The sequence below is a fragment of the Malania oleifera genome, chromosome 11 (assembly GCF_029873635.1).
Source record: "Malania oleifera isolate guangnan ecotype guangnan chromosome 11, ASM2987363v1, whole genome shotgun sequence".
In the NCBI taxonomy this organism is placed as follows: Eukaryota; Viridiplantae; Streptophyta; class Magnoliopsida; order Santalales; family Ximeniaceae; genus Malania; species Malania oleifera.
The window spans coordinates 6,714,494-6,730,717 of NC_080427.1; the positions used below are offsets into that span (position 1 = coordinate 6,714,494).

Below are 16,224 nucleotides of genomic sequence, written 5' to 3' on the forward strand. Positions count from 1 at the left end.
CAGCGTGTAATTATTTTAGGATCTTCCCACTTTCGGCCGTCTACTTTACACATTCATGGTTGACCTAGACAGGCGTTTTAAATAGAGAATTTTTTGAATTTTTTTGAGAACTTTTTGAGGACTTTTTTGGAATCCATTTCGTTTTTTAGGATTTTTTTTTTTTTTTTTTTTTTGAAAAAAAAATACACTTGTCAACAGCTGAACGCATTCTAAAGAGCTTCAAAATGTAAAACTTGAGAAATTCAACCACTGGCTAAGTGATCTTAAGATGGAATGATCCAACAGAGATTATAGAGCAATAATTACTAAAAGTCTTTTCTCTACAAACATTCATTCATATAATCATGGATGTGATATAATTACAATATAAGATGCAAATGCAATTTAAATTTTGCATACAAATGATATGAAAAATTAGACAAGATTTTCTGTGTTCCTCATCACAGAAGTCAGATATCTGAGGCAGATTACCTCCATTAAATAAAATACATAAATGAAGACAGCTATAACCAATCTCTTTCTCGTAAATTACCTCCATTAAATAAAATACATAAATGAAGACAGCTATAACCAATCTCTTTCTCGTAAATCCTATGACAAAATTGAGCAACCCACTAAACATACAAATATATCTTGCAGAACTGGTAAAGGCAACTTCGAATGACATGGAAATTGTGATGAACGCAAACCACAGCAACTTCTCAGCGTCACGTATCTGTAGACTCAGCTTTCTTTTGATGGACTGCTTCTAAGCACTCTTTAGCCCTATGAACCTTTGATTGGAGGTAAAAGCTCCCACTCTTAGCATTACTCTCAAACAGGTTATCATACTTCTGCACAAAGAGAGACACAAATAAAATTTTAACATATTTTCTTGCTTGTAAAACTTCTAGTATCTAATTACCGTGTTTGAGAGCATGGAAGAAAAAGAACAGCATAAAGTAAAAGTGAACCTGCATGATCTCCTCCCATGATGTATGTTCTGTAACACCTAGGATCTGTCTCGCCTCTGCTTCAGCCATGGTTTTGCTTGCTCTTCTTATGTTCTGTACCGTTTCCTGAGCAACCCCCGATTTTGAGGCATCTACATTGTATTTTTTTTAAAAACAAAAAGAATGAGACAAATAGCACAAGTATGAGAAAGCCACAAAACAAGCAGCAGTAAACCAAGAAATTAACCAACACAACAAATACCAAGGACTGAAATTGGGCACATTAAACAACTGAAGGATATGGCTTTAGATTTACTCATATATCAAGCAGCAAGCGCAGTACAATCTTGTTGTAAGCCTGATGTGGCCGGGTAAAACACTAGTGGGTAACACAAGGTAATTCTGAGGCATCCATTATTATCTTCATGGGAGAAAAATGGATGCCTACTGCCTCAGAATATTCCCTTCTGTGAATCAAGAGCTTATGCAGGTTCAAAAGCCAAGAAGTAAGTTAGCCAATACTTGAAGAAAGATTCAATCCACAGCACTTGTCTAATTTGTGCATAGAAGCAAATTATTTATTTAGCCAATGCAATTCCACCAATGCTATCAAACCTTCGCTACAGGCTCACTCTAACATGTTGGAATTAACCAAGTCAAGCTAGTAACACATAAAACAAATATCACAAAATATTTGAGGATGCTCTCACTCCTCCCCAACACTTGGTTGCAAATTGTCAATGTCCCATCAAAAACCAGAGATTAGTTTTTTTACTTCAATGTCCCATCAAAAAACCAGGAGATTACTTTTTACATCAATTCAACTCATCCAAGTATTTCACAAGAGGAATGCTGCTAAATCTGAAATAATCATTTAATAAGATTCAAGAGCAGCAAGCCCAACTTCTTGGGAAGGTATGAAATTAGGTAAATCATCAACAACACAAGGTCAGATAGACGAAATCACCATTTTTCAAAATGAATGTTACCTTGACCTTAGGGTGCAACCAACCTGCCCTCACAAAGCATCTTTCAGTTATATCCGCAGCTAAAATTGAGACTTCAAAACTGGCTCTGGAAACTCTTGCAGCAGAAAGGGTATTTTGCAGGGTCGATGAGAACCAAAAGTTAAAATGGTTGGGTGCTTAAAGACAGTAGCAGACCTTATGGTGTGAAACTCTGGGAAAATATAACAAAAAGGGTGGGAGAAACTTTTCTCAAGTCTAGTGTCTATATGTCAGACCCTTGATTATCTTTACATTGTCAAGGTACATGGTGTGGGCAACTCATGTGAAAAGGCAATAACATGAGAAGGCCTATTATGGGTAATCTTGATACTCAACGAATGAACAATTGAAATAGTTGATGGAACACATAGATGCTTCGTTGCCTACTCAACATGGTCAGGGATGGACATAGTTGGGCCATGGTCCCTGACAAGGCTGCTAACGGTGGCTGGTTTTGGTTGACATGGTCAGATGGTCAACTCGAGTATGTCAATGATTCCTTGACATATAGTGCTACTTGTATGTGGAATAAGCCATGGTTAAAGGGAAATCATGCATGACACAAGGCATTGACTCATTGGCTGTGCAATATCAATGTCAAATGTTGCAATACTGACATGTTGACCAGGCAGGGCAATTACTTGGCGGACAATTACTGAGCAGTTTTCCTAGTAAGGCTAACATACAAGCTTGTCTGAAGGATGAATTCATGGATTGACATTTAGACATGTTGCTAGCCACATATTTGTAGCCATAGTTGGTTATGCATTGTTAGCAAATCTTGCAGCCAGCACAGCCTAGGCAGTTGGGATTGTCAACTGCAGACCCTAGACAGTTGGAAGTGCCAACTGTGTATTAAAATGTGGGTGGTATGGGACACTAGAGGGAATTCTTGCATGGTGTTCCTGCACATACAACAAGTGTGTAATCCTTGTCTTTGAATAAGGTTGGGAGGTGTTGCTCCAGTAAATTGCTGCCTAGTGTGTGTCATTGTTGCTTGTGCATGCCATACTTCTTTATACACACTAGCATGATTAACCAAAGAAGTTTGAGATTGTCTCACTGGCTTAAACAAGTGTGCCACTTGATGCCATCAGAGTGTCAAGACGTGCAGTATGAACTTAGACCCTGTGACAATTGGAATTAAAGCCTAGGTTGGTGATGGCGAACTCAGGTTAGCAGGATCAATTGGACTATTTGAAGAACTTCCTTGGTTTTCCACAGACCGACAGCGCAATTCCATTGAAAATACAATGCGAGTGTTTAAACAAGGAATTGGTTGAACTACAGCAACGACATGTCAATTTTGTGGCTACTATAGAAGCCAAGATGTCACGTTGCTGCATAACATGACGACCCTTATTGAAACCATGAATGGCAAACTTGGCTCAATAGATGGTGAGATTACTCTTTTGAAAAGAGTCACTCCTCAAGTTCTGGTGAGGGCAACGCCTCTCATAAGATTCAGGTCGCTAAACCAAAATCCTTTGAAGGAAGTCATATTTCCAAGAACCTCAAGAATTTCTTGTGGGATATGAAGCAGTACTTCAAGGCTACCCACATCTCAGAGAATAAAAGTCTCTCCCTAACGCTAATGTATCTATCCAGAGATGATAAACAATGATGGCATAATCAAACAAAGGACGATGCAAGTGAAAGTAGACCTCAAACTAGGGAGACCCTGAAGAAGGAGCTGAAAAATCAATTCCTTCCTCACAACACGGCTTGGGTTACAATAAATTCCCTTAAACGACTGAAGCAGCCCGAAACCATGTGAGATTATGTCAAGGAATTCAATACCTTGATGTTGGACGTCAGGAACACGTCAAAGGAGGACAAGTTGTTCAACTTTCTTTCTGGTTTACAATCATGGGCACAAATAGAACTACATAAACAAGGCGTGAAAGATCCCCCTCTAGCCATTTCAGCAGCATGGCTTGGTTGATTTCAGAATCAACGCTAAGATCAAGGATTCTAAGGCCAAGGCAAAGAAAGACAAAGATAAAGGCAAAGGTAAGGAAGAGAAGGGGAAGAAGGATAAGAAGGAGAAATCAAAGAATGAAGGCAACAATCAAAATAAGGGGATGGATACTTCCCAAAATCCTCAAAGGCTGGTTGTTTCATCTGCAACGGTCGTCACCGATCTCATGAGTCATGACTGTCCAAAGAGGGAGAAGTTGAATGCCTTGGTAGCCTCAGACTCAAATGAGGATGGGCCTTCACATGTCAACCCATTACAATTGTTGAATGCTATCACTGCTACAAATTCCTTCTTTTTTAAGGTCTAATGAATGTTCGAGTAAATATCAATGGCATTAAAAATGATGTCATGGAAAACTCAAGAGGCCACCCACAATTTGGTTGCAAGGAATGAGATGACAAAATTCTGCCTCAAACTCACTCAAAAATCAAGTTGAATTAGGGCTATGAATTCAAAATCAAGGCCCATTCAGGGAATGGTCGTTGTTGTCCTAACCGTGGGATTGTGGGAATGAAAATGTAGCTTTATGACGATGCCCTTAGATGATTCCGAGTGATGGTAATGCCCTACATTTTGCTCGGGATCCTAATCTATAATGAAAAGTATCTTGCTTTGTCGATGCAGTGTACAAGGATCTAAACAATAAGTGTGGCAAGCGAAAGGTGGGTGTCATCTCAGCCATGCAATTGAATGATGGATTGAGGAAGGGAGATTCCACATTCCTAGCTACACTTGTGGAGATCAAACGAAACCAAATGGTGGAAATCCTTAATGTGGCTGTGTAACTTTGGGGAGAATTCTTTGATGTCATACCCGCAAAACTCCCAAAATATCTTTTACCCAAATGTGTAACTGACCGTAAGATGGAGTTGATGCCTGGTGCTAGACCTTTTGCACAAGCCATATACAAAATGGAACTGTTGGAATTGGCAGAATTATGGAAGCAACTGGACGGGGCTTGCTGAGAGTACGACGTGCTCAACCCTCCAAGGCTCCTTATGGTGCTAGGATATTGTTCCAGGAGAACCAGGACGGATCATGTGTAGATTATTATGCCTTCAGTGAGGTCATGATAAAAAATAAAAAATAAATAAATAATAGAAAAAAATCCAGTCCTCAACATTAAGTTGTTGTTTGACCAGTTTGGCAAAAGCATCATTCTTCACAAAGCTAGACTTACAATTAGGATACTGACAAGTGAGGATTGAAGAGGGAGGAAAATCCAAGATGATTTACATAACCAAATATGGCTCCTATGAATTCCTAGTAGCACCATGCGGTTTGCAACTTTGTGCAATTTAATGAATGGTGTTTTCTATCAATTTATAGATCATTTTGTTGTTATCTATTTGGATATATAGTTGTCTACAGCAACTTTTTGGAAGACCATGTCCAGAACTTGAGGAAAGTGGTCACCAAGTTAAAAGAAAACCAATTGTATGTCTAAAGGGAGAAGTGCAAATTCTGACACCAAGTTATGTTCTTGGGACACTGAGCCAACAAAGGGCTGCAAATGGATGAACAAAAGGTAAAGGCCATTCTTGAATGACATGTACTATCATCAAAAGTGGTTGAGTTACATTCATTTATGGGTTTGGCTAACTACTACAGGAAGTTTATACAAGGGTACACAAAAAGAGCAGCCCCATTGACTGACTTATTAAAGAAAAACAAGTGGTCAAGGACAGACAAGTGTCAATGTGCCTTTGATGATTTGAAACTAGCAGTATCATCAGAACCTATTATTTGATTGCCTATATTTGATCTACCTTTTGAGGTGCATACTGGTGCATCAGACAGGGCTATTGGGGGAGTCCTTGTGCAAGAAGATCATCCCAGAAAATTGAAAGAAGCTGAGACCTAATACTCCACTCATAAAAAGGAGATGATAGCAGTAGAGCATTGTTTGGAGATTTGGAAACATTACTTGCTAGGTACACAGTTCATAGTGATGATTGATAATGTGGTGAATACCTACTTCAAAACTCAAAAAAAGGTTTCCCCAAAGCAGGCCTAGTGACAGGAGGTTTTGGCTGAGTTTGATTTTGAATGGGTGCATAACCTAACAAGGCTAAACCAAGTGGTTGATGCCTTGAGTCCAAAATAAACAAAGGCATATGTCACAACCCTCAGAGTTGAAATACAGGTTATTAGATCGAGTTCAAAATGTCGTAAAGATAGATTCTGAGTTCAATAGACTCCAAAAAATGGTGAATGATGCGAGTGTGCACCGATATTGATTGGAGGATGGTGGTTATACACAAAGGGAAGCAGAGTGTACATTCCTTCCACCGGAAGACTTAAAAATGAGTTGCTACTAGAGGTGCATGATGCACAATGGGTTGGTCATCCAAGAAGGGAAAGAACAATGACATTGCTAATGAGATCATATTTTTGGCCCAAGATGGAAGATGTTGAAGCCACTGTCAAGACATCTCTCGTGTATCAGCCAGACAAGTTGGAGAGACAAGGGAAGCAAGGTTATTGCAAACTCTTCCTATTCTAGAGAAGCCATAGAGGGATGTGTCTATGGATTTCACTACGGGTCTACCAAATGTAAAGGACTTGTGTTCATTTTTCATGATAGTGGATCAGTTGTCCAAGTATGCAGCCTTCATACCAACTCCACATGCTTGCCCTGCAGAGGTCGCCACAAGATTGTCATTCAAACATGTGGCCAAATATTTTGGCAATGTTTGAGGATATAGTAAGTGATAGTTACACCCAATTTACTAATAGATTCTAGACACTCTATTTCAACTAGATGGGGACTGAGTTGAAATTCTCAACAAGTAATCACTCTCAAAATAACCGGCAAAGTGAGAAGGTGAATGCTTTGCTCGAGGTACTCAAGACATTATACCGCTACAAGACAAAAGAATTGGGTTGATTTGCTTGATGTTGCCAAGATTTGCTACAACCTACACAAATGTTCCTCTATAGGGACAAGTCCTTTTGAGTTGGCTTTGGGGTTTCAACAACGCGCCCCACATGAGGTGCTTATACAATGTATCTATGGGAAGTGTTCTGCTGCATACTGATTACCCTGCAGCAAACAAGAAATTCTTGAAGAGGCAAGAGAAAGCTTGTCTAAGGCAGCCGCTGTAGGCCGTACCCAGTGCACAAGGCTCCCACTTTGAGTGGGGTATGGGAGAGGTGGATGTCGGCAAGCCTTACCCAAGGCAGCCCAAAGTATGAAAAAAATATGCAGACAAAATGAGGTGGTATGTTTAGTTTCAAGGAGACATGGTACTTTTGAAACTACCACCTCATATATGGAAGAAAATCGAAAGACAAATGCATTGAGGATTGATCCCTAAGTATGATGGTCTGTTTGAAATTTAGAATAAGATGGGGAATGTTGCTTACCAATTGAGGCTGTCAGACTGATTGGAAGTTCATCCAACTATCCAGGTGAGTTTCTTGAAGACTTACCATGCAAACCTCCTACATGAAAACATGAACACAAGAGACAGGCAAAGAAAACTCCACCATTGATGAGGAAACAATTTGACATGGATGTTGACAAAATCCTTGATCACAAAACAAAGGGATTGAGTAATAAAAATTGAAGAACTCATTATTTAGTAAAGTGGAAGGGTTAGTCAAAAGCAGAAGCTATATAGGAAAATGATGTGACACTATGGCAGTTTGAGAAACAGATAAAGGACTGCTAAGTTACTAACAACCTCCCGACAAGGACATTGGTGCCTTTTGGTGGGGGTGGCTCGTCAAGACCCTTGATTACCTTGACCCTGCAAAGTACATGTTGTGGGAAACTCATAGTGCCAAGGCAGTAGCATGAGATGGACTATCATGGGTTATCTTGATATTTGATGAATGAAAAATGTATGCTGCTAAGGAGGGAGCATATAGACACTGAGTTGCCTACTCAACATGGTTAGGAATGGACATGGTTGAGGCCATGGTCCCTGACAAGGTTGTTGACGGTGGCTGGTTTCAGTTGACATGATTGATGGTTAACTTGGGTATGTCCAGTGATTCCTTGACATGTAGTGCTGCTTATATATGGAATAAGTCGTGGTTAATAGGAAATCATGCATGAAACAAGGTGTTGACCCATGGGCTATTTGCAGTGCAAATGACAAATGCTGCAATGTAGCATGTTGACTAGGCAGGGAAGTTACTTGACAATTTCCTTGTAAGGCTGACATACAAGCTTGACTAAAGGAAGGATTTGTACGTTGACATTTGAACATGTCGCTAGCCACATAATTGTAGCCATAGCTAGTTATGCCTTGTTGGCAAATGTTGGCTGCGTCCAGCACAAACTAGGCCGTTGTGGTTGTCAACTGCAGACCCTAGACAGTTGGGGTGTCAATTGTGTACTAATATGGCATGTGCGTGGTATGGCGCACTACAGAGTATTCGTGCTTGTGCACAATGCTCTTGCACATGTAATGAGTGTCTAATCCTTGTCTTTAACAAAAATAAGGTTGGGAAATGTTGCCCTAGTAAATTGTTGCCTCATGTATGCCATTGTTGCTTGTGCATGCCATACTTCTTTACACACACTAGCAAGATTAACCAATGAGTCTTAAGATTGTGTCTTTGGCTTAACCAAGTGTGCCACTTGGTGCCATCACGATGCCAAGACTCAAGACATGCAATGTGAACTTAGACCTTGTGACACTGTATGAAGTGAGAAAAGATTAGTGGTTTTTTGGCATGGTGTGGTTTGGGCACACCCCTTTCAAAAGTGAATTTCCTGATTTCTTGAGTTTAGCTTCTAACAAAGGCGACCTATTTAATTACAACTTTAATGAACGAGGGAAGCCAAATTGGTAGGGAACTTGAAATTTGGGATTAAGAAGGGACTTCAGAGATACAAAAGTAAGGGAATCTATGTCGCAAGAAGCTTCTCTAGTAGAATGGCTATAGCGAAGGGGAAGATGGGGTTAGATGGACCCATTCATAGTCTATGAGATAATCCGTAAAATCCTAATATGCAGGACTTTGTAAAGGGTATAAAAGGGCAGTAAAGTTAAACTGGAAAGCAATTTGGAAAAACAAGGCTCCTTCAAAAATGTTTTTTTTTTTTTTTTTGTACTTGAAAGGCAGCTTGGGAAAGAATTTAACTCTAGTAATTTGGTGAAATGGAATTCTGTACAGCTAATAGTGTTTAGCGCGTAAGATTTAAGATCACGAAGAGAAAATAAACTATCTTCTCTGGCATTGCATGTGGGTTAACACTCTACGGAGTTTAATTTATGCAACAATGGCCCATCAAATGGAGCAGGAATCATAGACTGCAGGGGATCAATATGCAGGAAGAGGGACAAGGATCAAAAGGATGCCTCATCTCTAGCTGTGTTTAGACTTGCCTGAAAGAAAGAAATGCTAAAGCTTTTCAAGGAGATGAAAGCTTTCAAGACAAATTGAAATGGCAAAGGTTCTTGATTTTGCACTTCTAGTTGAGTGGATCTTGCGGTAATATCTTTGATTCTTTTGTGGAGAGAAAGTGGACTCTGATAGTCTAGAGGTTTGATCTTCCTGCAATTGAACGCTTCCCCCAGTCCCCCCCCCCCCCGGGGCGGGGAAAAAATAATAATAATATACAAATACAAATATTCTTATCCAAAAAATAAAATAAAAATTAAAAATTAAAAATTAAAGGAACAAGAACACGAAGGAAAAACAAAAAAACAAAAATGCAACACATTCATGCCTTAAAGTGGATTCTGATAGTCTGCTGGTGCATATAAAAGATATCTGACTATGTTCGAGAGACCTAATGCTTCAAGCTTCCAATTTGATAGGTCCCAACCATATGTTTTACCCTTGGCACCAGGCCTCAAAATGAGAGAAGAATTTTTCTCCACACCGGCCTATATAAATCTCCAGAATTAAAATATCCTAGACATCAGAATTTGAAGACAACCCATATCTGCAGAAACTATGGTAGGCTATTTGTGTTTCCTCAATAGCATTGGATATGGATAGGATTACAAACATTACACTTAAATGCTCCATGGACTAATCTGACCAATTTTTCCAGTAGAATCCGAGAAGCATGATTTAAACAACTGCCAGGAAATTTGCTTCCTGACAACGTTCTCAACGCCAGGCAGATGGCTGAAAATGACTGCATGCGGTATACCAATCTTTTTCCTCTTCATTAACCCCCCCTAAAAAAATAAAAATAAAAATAAAAATAAAAATAAAGAAAGAAAGATAACCCCAATTTTCCATGCAGGAAACCCCATCATGGGAGGCTTCAAACCCTCGCCTCCCATGTGAGGGACTAAGGGATGAGCCACTGAACCCCAATCACAAGCACAAAATATACTTCCTTGAATGCTGCTCTGCTCAGCTGACACAAGTAGTAGTCTACAATCAATCTGAATTGTTGAAAGAGGAAAGGAAATTGTGAACTAAGCATCTGAACATTCATGTGATGGTCCTAGGTGTTAGATAAAGTAGATGGCTTTGTCAATCACCAGATGATATGAATTCATACTGAATTTGAGTCCCCTAATGCTCACTTGAAGATGATATTCAATCAAGTCAATGCAAGGTCAGGAATTAGGTGGTAGGCAAACCAGGAAAAAAAAGTAGTATTGCAGTCCCTGCAAATTCAAGTCTCCTCCAACCAAACAAAGGTGAAATTCTGCTGGTGGGACCAGTGGTAGCAACAATACTTGTTTTAAGTTTGATCTATCCCTCGGGGAGAAACTAGTGAAACCGTCCATCTAAAAATTTGGGAATGAAGTGTTGGTAGTTGCAGAGACGAGGGCTGAAAACAAACTCTATTTTAAAAGTTAAGCAAATCAAAGGGATTACGCAGTTGCAGGATGTAAGGAGTATCAAGTAATTATCAAGGGCTCTAAACCAAATAACCTATCACATGAGCATCAAAGACTGGCTGCAAAGAGTTTGGTCAATTCTGAGTGGCCTATTCATAAGTTGGTTACAGGGTGTCTAGCTGTCAATCACAATTTTGTACAAATATTCTGTCGAAAGGGACAAAGCAACAGCATCAAAGATTGCCTGCAAAAATTTGAGCCAATTCCAAATGCCATATTCATAAGTTGGTTACTATGTGCCTAGCAGACAATCACTGTGATGTAGGACAATGAGGAGAAGAAAAAGATTTGGAGAAATAGAGAGATAGAGAAAGAAAACAGGGACAATAGAGAGATGAGAAGAGAATAAAAAGAGGAAGAAGAAAGGTGCAGGTGTATGTGTGTGTGTGTGAGAAAGGTCAGATGTAAAGAAAGAGTTAGATGTAAAAGCGAGAGAGACAAGAGAGCTTAGAGCCATCTCAATTAATCATTCAAAATTCATAATCCCTTAGATCCCCTATATTTATCAACAACAAAGGGCCCTTTTCACTTGTGGAAACAGTTTTATTTTTCATTTCTGATTGCATAAAAATTACAAAAATGCCATCTTATTTTCCAATTTTCCAACATTTGCATAGAAAAGTTACAAAAAAAAGTTCAAATTTGGAGGGGAAAAAAAAGCGTCTTTGTAATTTTTTGGAAAACTGGAAATGGAAAATGGAAAACTGGAAATCAAAATTCATAATCCCTTAGATCCCCTATATTTATAAACAACAAAGGGCCTTTTTCACTTGTGAAAACAGTTTTATTTTCCATTTCTGATTGCATAAAAATTACAAAAATGCCATCTTATTTTCCAATTTTCCAACATTTGCATGGAAAAGTTACAAAAAAAAGTTAAAATTTGGAGGGGAAAAAAAAGCGTCTTTGTAATTTTTTGGAAAACTGGAAATGGAAAATGAAAACGGTTTTGACAACTAAACAGACCCTGAGAAACCCTAAGGTAAACAATCAAAAATTATAAAAATAAACCCAAAGTTATTAAACATCAAAATAATCCCCAAAACTACAATTCTCCAAATCAGATAATGCCCCAAACCAATATCAAATCCCTAACTTCCTTGCCGCACCTTGAAAGAAATGTCTAACAGCACATTCAGCCCCCCACCATTCTCCCCTCAATTAAGAAGAACTGGAATCCGAAGAGTTAGATTGTAACTAACACACTAAGAACAAGCTTGCGATATCATTGGCAAGAATCCAAGTAGCTTCTAAAGCAAGGTGACATCTCCATTGAACTAGGTGTTGGCCAAAACCTCCATTGAATGAAGTACAAACTCATAATGTAATATGGCCACAATCTTATCCTGCCTGCTGCTGTGGAATAGTTGCTGCCTGAAGAACTACAAGAGCTGCACAACTGCAGAAATACTAGAAGAGGCAGGAGGCAAGAAGGTGCCTCAATAAGGTGTCAAATCTGCCACATGGGAAAGAGGATTGACATTCATATGATTAGGCAAATCAAGAAAATATGCATTAAGATCCATGTTTTCAAATGATGAAAGCAGACCAATTGAACAGGCATGAAATTTCTTAGAATGAGGTATCTTTTTTAATCAGAATTTCTTAAAAGAAATATTTGCATAGAGCATTCAGGAATTACAACAAATGCAAACTATGACAAAAAAATATGTAGCCTTGAGATGCGCACATGGTTTTAAATAAAGGCCACGACCATTACGTAACGCCGTTACGTAATGGTTTTTTGGGTTACCGATACCGTTACACACCACGAAATCTGTGGGAAGAAAAATCACGGCTGTAGCGGCCGTTACGGACCGGGACCGTTACGTAATCGCTACTGGACTGTTACACCAAAAAATTATTTTATTTTTTACTTTTTCTTATCACTTTTTCCCTCTCTTTCGTATATCATTCTCAATATACCAAGTGGCAAGAGGGGGAAAAGATTATAAAGAGGATGACAATGATACAAAATTTTCTATTTCTTTAAATACTCACAATAGATGCATCAATTAACAATTTGAAAATACTAACTTGTCAGGAAAATATTTTATTTTGATAATATTAGTAATGTGATATTTATGTTTTATATTTTTCAACTTCAACCTTCTTTCTTTTCTAGCTATTTTATATTTGTATTATTCATATGTCTTATGTGTCTAATAGATTAATGAAGTGTCTAATGTATTTTGTTTTATTAATTAATGTAGCACACATAAGAATTTATCACAGATAAGAACAATGAGAAGTACAAATATGTGCGCACACGTAATTTTTCCATCAATGGTGGTTTAAAACAAATGTAAACTTGTTGCCCTTACCAAATAACTTAGTTACTCGAACTAAAGGATCCAAAATACACTAAAACTCTTTCTAAGAAGGGCTAAAAGCTTAAAACATGCAAGTAAGCTAATATGCACAAGGTTGTGCATGCTTCAAACAAATTCAGTCGTTACACCAGCTTCTCGTTATGTAACATCCGCTACTCCCACTTCCCATTACCGTTACGTTACACTACCCGCTACCACGATTTAAAACCATGGATGCGCATCAGCAACAAGTTTATAATTTATATCAGAAATAATAAATTACCTCAAGAAGGCGCTCATTTTGGTCTAAGAGGAACAAAAGAACTTTTAGGGTTGCCCATCTCGTCCACATTTTTTATGGGATAGAGCAGGGTTCTTGGCCTCTTTTTGGGCCCATTAATTTGGTTTTGGGGGAAGTGGGGATGAGGGCAGCTCTTTGTAATCTTTTTGGTTGTTGATCACTGTTCTTTGTGGACACACTGTCCTCGGCCTATCTGTACTTTGTTCTGATTCTTAATAAGTTCTCTTATCTTAAAAAATAAATATCTCAGACTCTCAGTAATCAACTAGCAGAGCAAGGTTTTCTGGTGGCTGGCAACAAGGACAGGGAACACAAAAATTGAATTATAGAATAATCGCGCCGGGGGGGGGGGGGGGGGGGGGTGGGTTGGGGTGTTGAACACCATAACCATCAAGAAGAAACAGTTTATTTTTAGCACCATGGAAGATTATTCAGAATCACAGAAAAGCAATAATCACTGATCGTACTTTATCACGTTATCTCTTGAAGAAAAACAATGGCTGTCATCAAAAGCTGCAATCCTTAATCTTCACAAAAACTGTCAGTCCATGTGTAAAAAGATTCCGGACACCTAGCAATATTTTATTGCTCCATTAGCAAGCCAAAGATCAAGGAAGGTTTCTTCCATGGAGAAGTTCCTTTATGCTGGCAAACCAGAACGGCTTTGTGTTCCTGATGGCAAGGAAGTGGTCAGTTGGATTGTAGTTTTTTTGTCAAGGTGAAGGGAACAATCCTAGGTAGTGGCCACAGCAAGCAGCAGGCTGGAGTTAATGAAGTTGACTTGGTTATGAGATGTTTAGGTTATATGTCAGGGATTGTTCATGTGGGACTTGAAGAGTGTGAAAACCACAAATCAGGTCACTGACAGCCAGTTTCCTCAAGGTTGGGAGTCTCGGAACTACAGGAGGGGAAGGTTTTAGGGCTGATGGTGGCAATGAAGTCTCCACTCATGCAAAATTGGGAAGAAGAAACGATCAGGGATCAAGGGGCAAGGACTTACTTCCAAAGGAACACAATTTGAATCATGAGGCCAATTTTAGAAACTTGCAATACACCTCAAAACAATTTTTTAAAAGGCGAAGGCAAAAGGCAAAGCGTTTTAACCCTTAAGAGGCGAGGCATAAGCCTTAAGGCACTCGGGCATAAGGCGAGGAGTTGTAACCCTTAAGAGATGAGGCGTAAACCTTAAGGCGTTGGAGCATAAGCCTCATGAGAATTTTTTTTTAAGATAAAAATATGTTAAAAAATTATATCTACTTAAAATAAAGTAAAAATTAATAAAATCACAAATATAATGAAAAAATGAAAAACTAGATGTACTTTGAAAAATACTTGTTGGCCATTCAAAAATTGCCAACTTGAATACATGACATAAATCATGACAAGAGATAGCTATATCATTACAAAGTTCAAATTATTTTTCATGATGTAAGATAAAAAACTCAGTTTAAGAGTTTTAGAAATGAACTCATATTATGACATTCCTTTTATATGAACATGTAGTTAAAATTTTCTAACCAATTCTATCTTGAGAATCACACACCCAAAATGCATAAGACTCAACTAAAAAGGCGCCAAAAGGTGTGCTTTTCGTAAAAAAACGTAAGCCTCAGCATGTGATGCGTTAGCTTTTTTGGAATTTGGTATTTTAGATTGAGCCTCAAGGCATTTTAGGCATGCCTTGCCTTGAGGCAAGCCTCAATTGAGCCTTTTAGAACACTGCCTCAAATCATAAGGCCAATAAAGAAACAGGAATTACGATTCAAATTGTGAAGCCATCTTCAAAAACATGAAACAAGACAAATGTGGGAGAAGGCCATGCTCATTGGGAAACTGTTAAGCCCAAACTACAAATCGTGAGTATTGGGCCTAGTTTCATAAACTCAACCATGGACATTATGCATATGATGAAGTGCCAGATCATATCTCACCCTTACCCAACTGCAAATGGGCCTAGCAATTTCAATGTAGGAACAGAGGTGACCCAGCCTGAATCTCCAAGGGTCTGATTCAAGTGGGCTCCAAAAAACGAAGGGCTACTGCAATGTCTGACGTGATGCAAATTGCAAGATTGTTTCATGAGACGCAGTGGATGTCTGAAGGAAATCAGTGAAGGCGACAACACTGCTGGCAAAAGTCTGACTCAAAACAGCCTCAAAAGTGTTCTACACTCACTCTTGGAAGCTTATGCGAATGTGGAGGTGATAATGAGGGCTGAAGGGGATGATTCAAATTTCAAAGCTGGATGGGAAGGAGATGTTGGTGTGTAATCAACTCGAGCCTTCAGCTGCAATGTAAGGAACGTCTGAGCTTTCCTAGTGAACAGATTTTACAAGATGAATGTAATTCCAAGGCTGCACGGGGCAGATAAAGGGAAGGGAAGGACTGAACTGTGAAGCCTCTTTATTGGCTCAGCATTGTATTATCTCTGCCAATGGGAATATGACTTCATATGAGGGTCGAGTTTTGGAGACCCCCAGCCAGACTCAGAATCTAATCCAATTGCTTCACCTTCAGTGATTCCTAGTTCAATTCTTGATTCCATTCCAGAGAATATGGCTAGCAATCTTGGTAAGAAACAACATGGGCTGGAGTTCTAATAAGCAGTGCTGCAATTTTTTATGGTATTCTTTGCACTCCAATGCATTCTAATACTAATTTTCAATCACTTTTGCACCAGGAGGAGTTAACCAATAAAGGGGACTTGCATACCAAGAATTATCTGGGGGATGAGAGGGACAATTGGGATGCCTAAACCCTTCCCGATGAGTTAGATCTTAGTCCTGCAAACCCCTTGTGGTGAAATTGTTAGGATTGGCAAAGAGGTTGCAGGGGCAGAAGAAAAATGCTTTGAAATTAGCAGA

General features: G+C 38.9%; 1 protein-coding gene across 2 annotated transcripts in view; it reads right to left on the minus strand.

The window, feature by feature from the left end:
- Positions 1-314: 314 nt before the first annotated feature.
- Positions 315-16,224, minus strand: part of LOC131168304 (mitochondrial import inner membrane translocase subunit PAM16 like 2-like) — a 37,265-nt gene continuing 21,355 nt past the window's right edge. For both annotated transcript variants that reach the window (XM_058127631.1, XM_058127632.1), the window contains 2 exons: positions 954-1,084; positions 315-833 (listed from right to left, as the gene is read on the minus strand). In XM_058127631.1, coding sequence (XP_057983614.1) covers positions 708-833; positions 954-1,084 — 257 coding nt within the window. In that variant the 3' untranslated portion in view covers positions 315-707. The remainder of the gene's footprint in view (positions 834-953; positions 1,085-16,224) is intronic.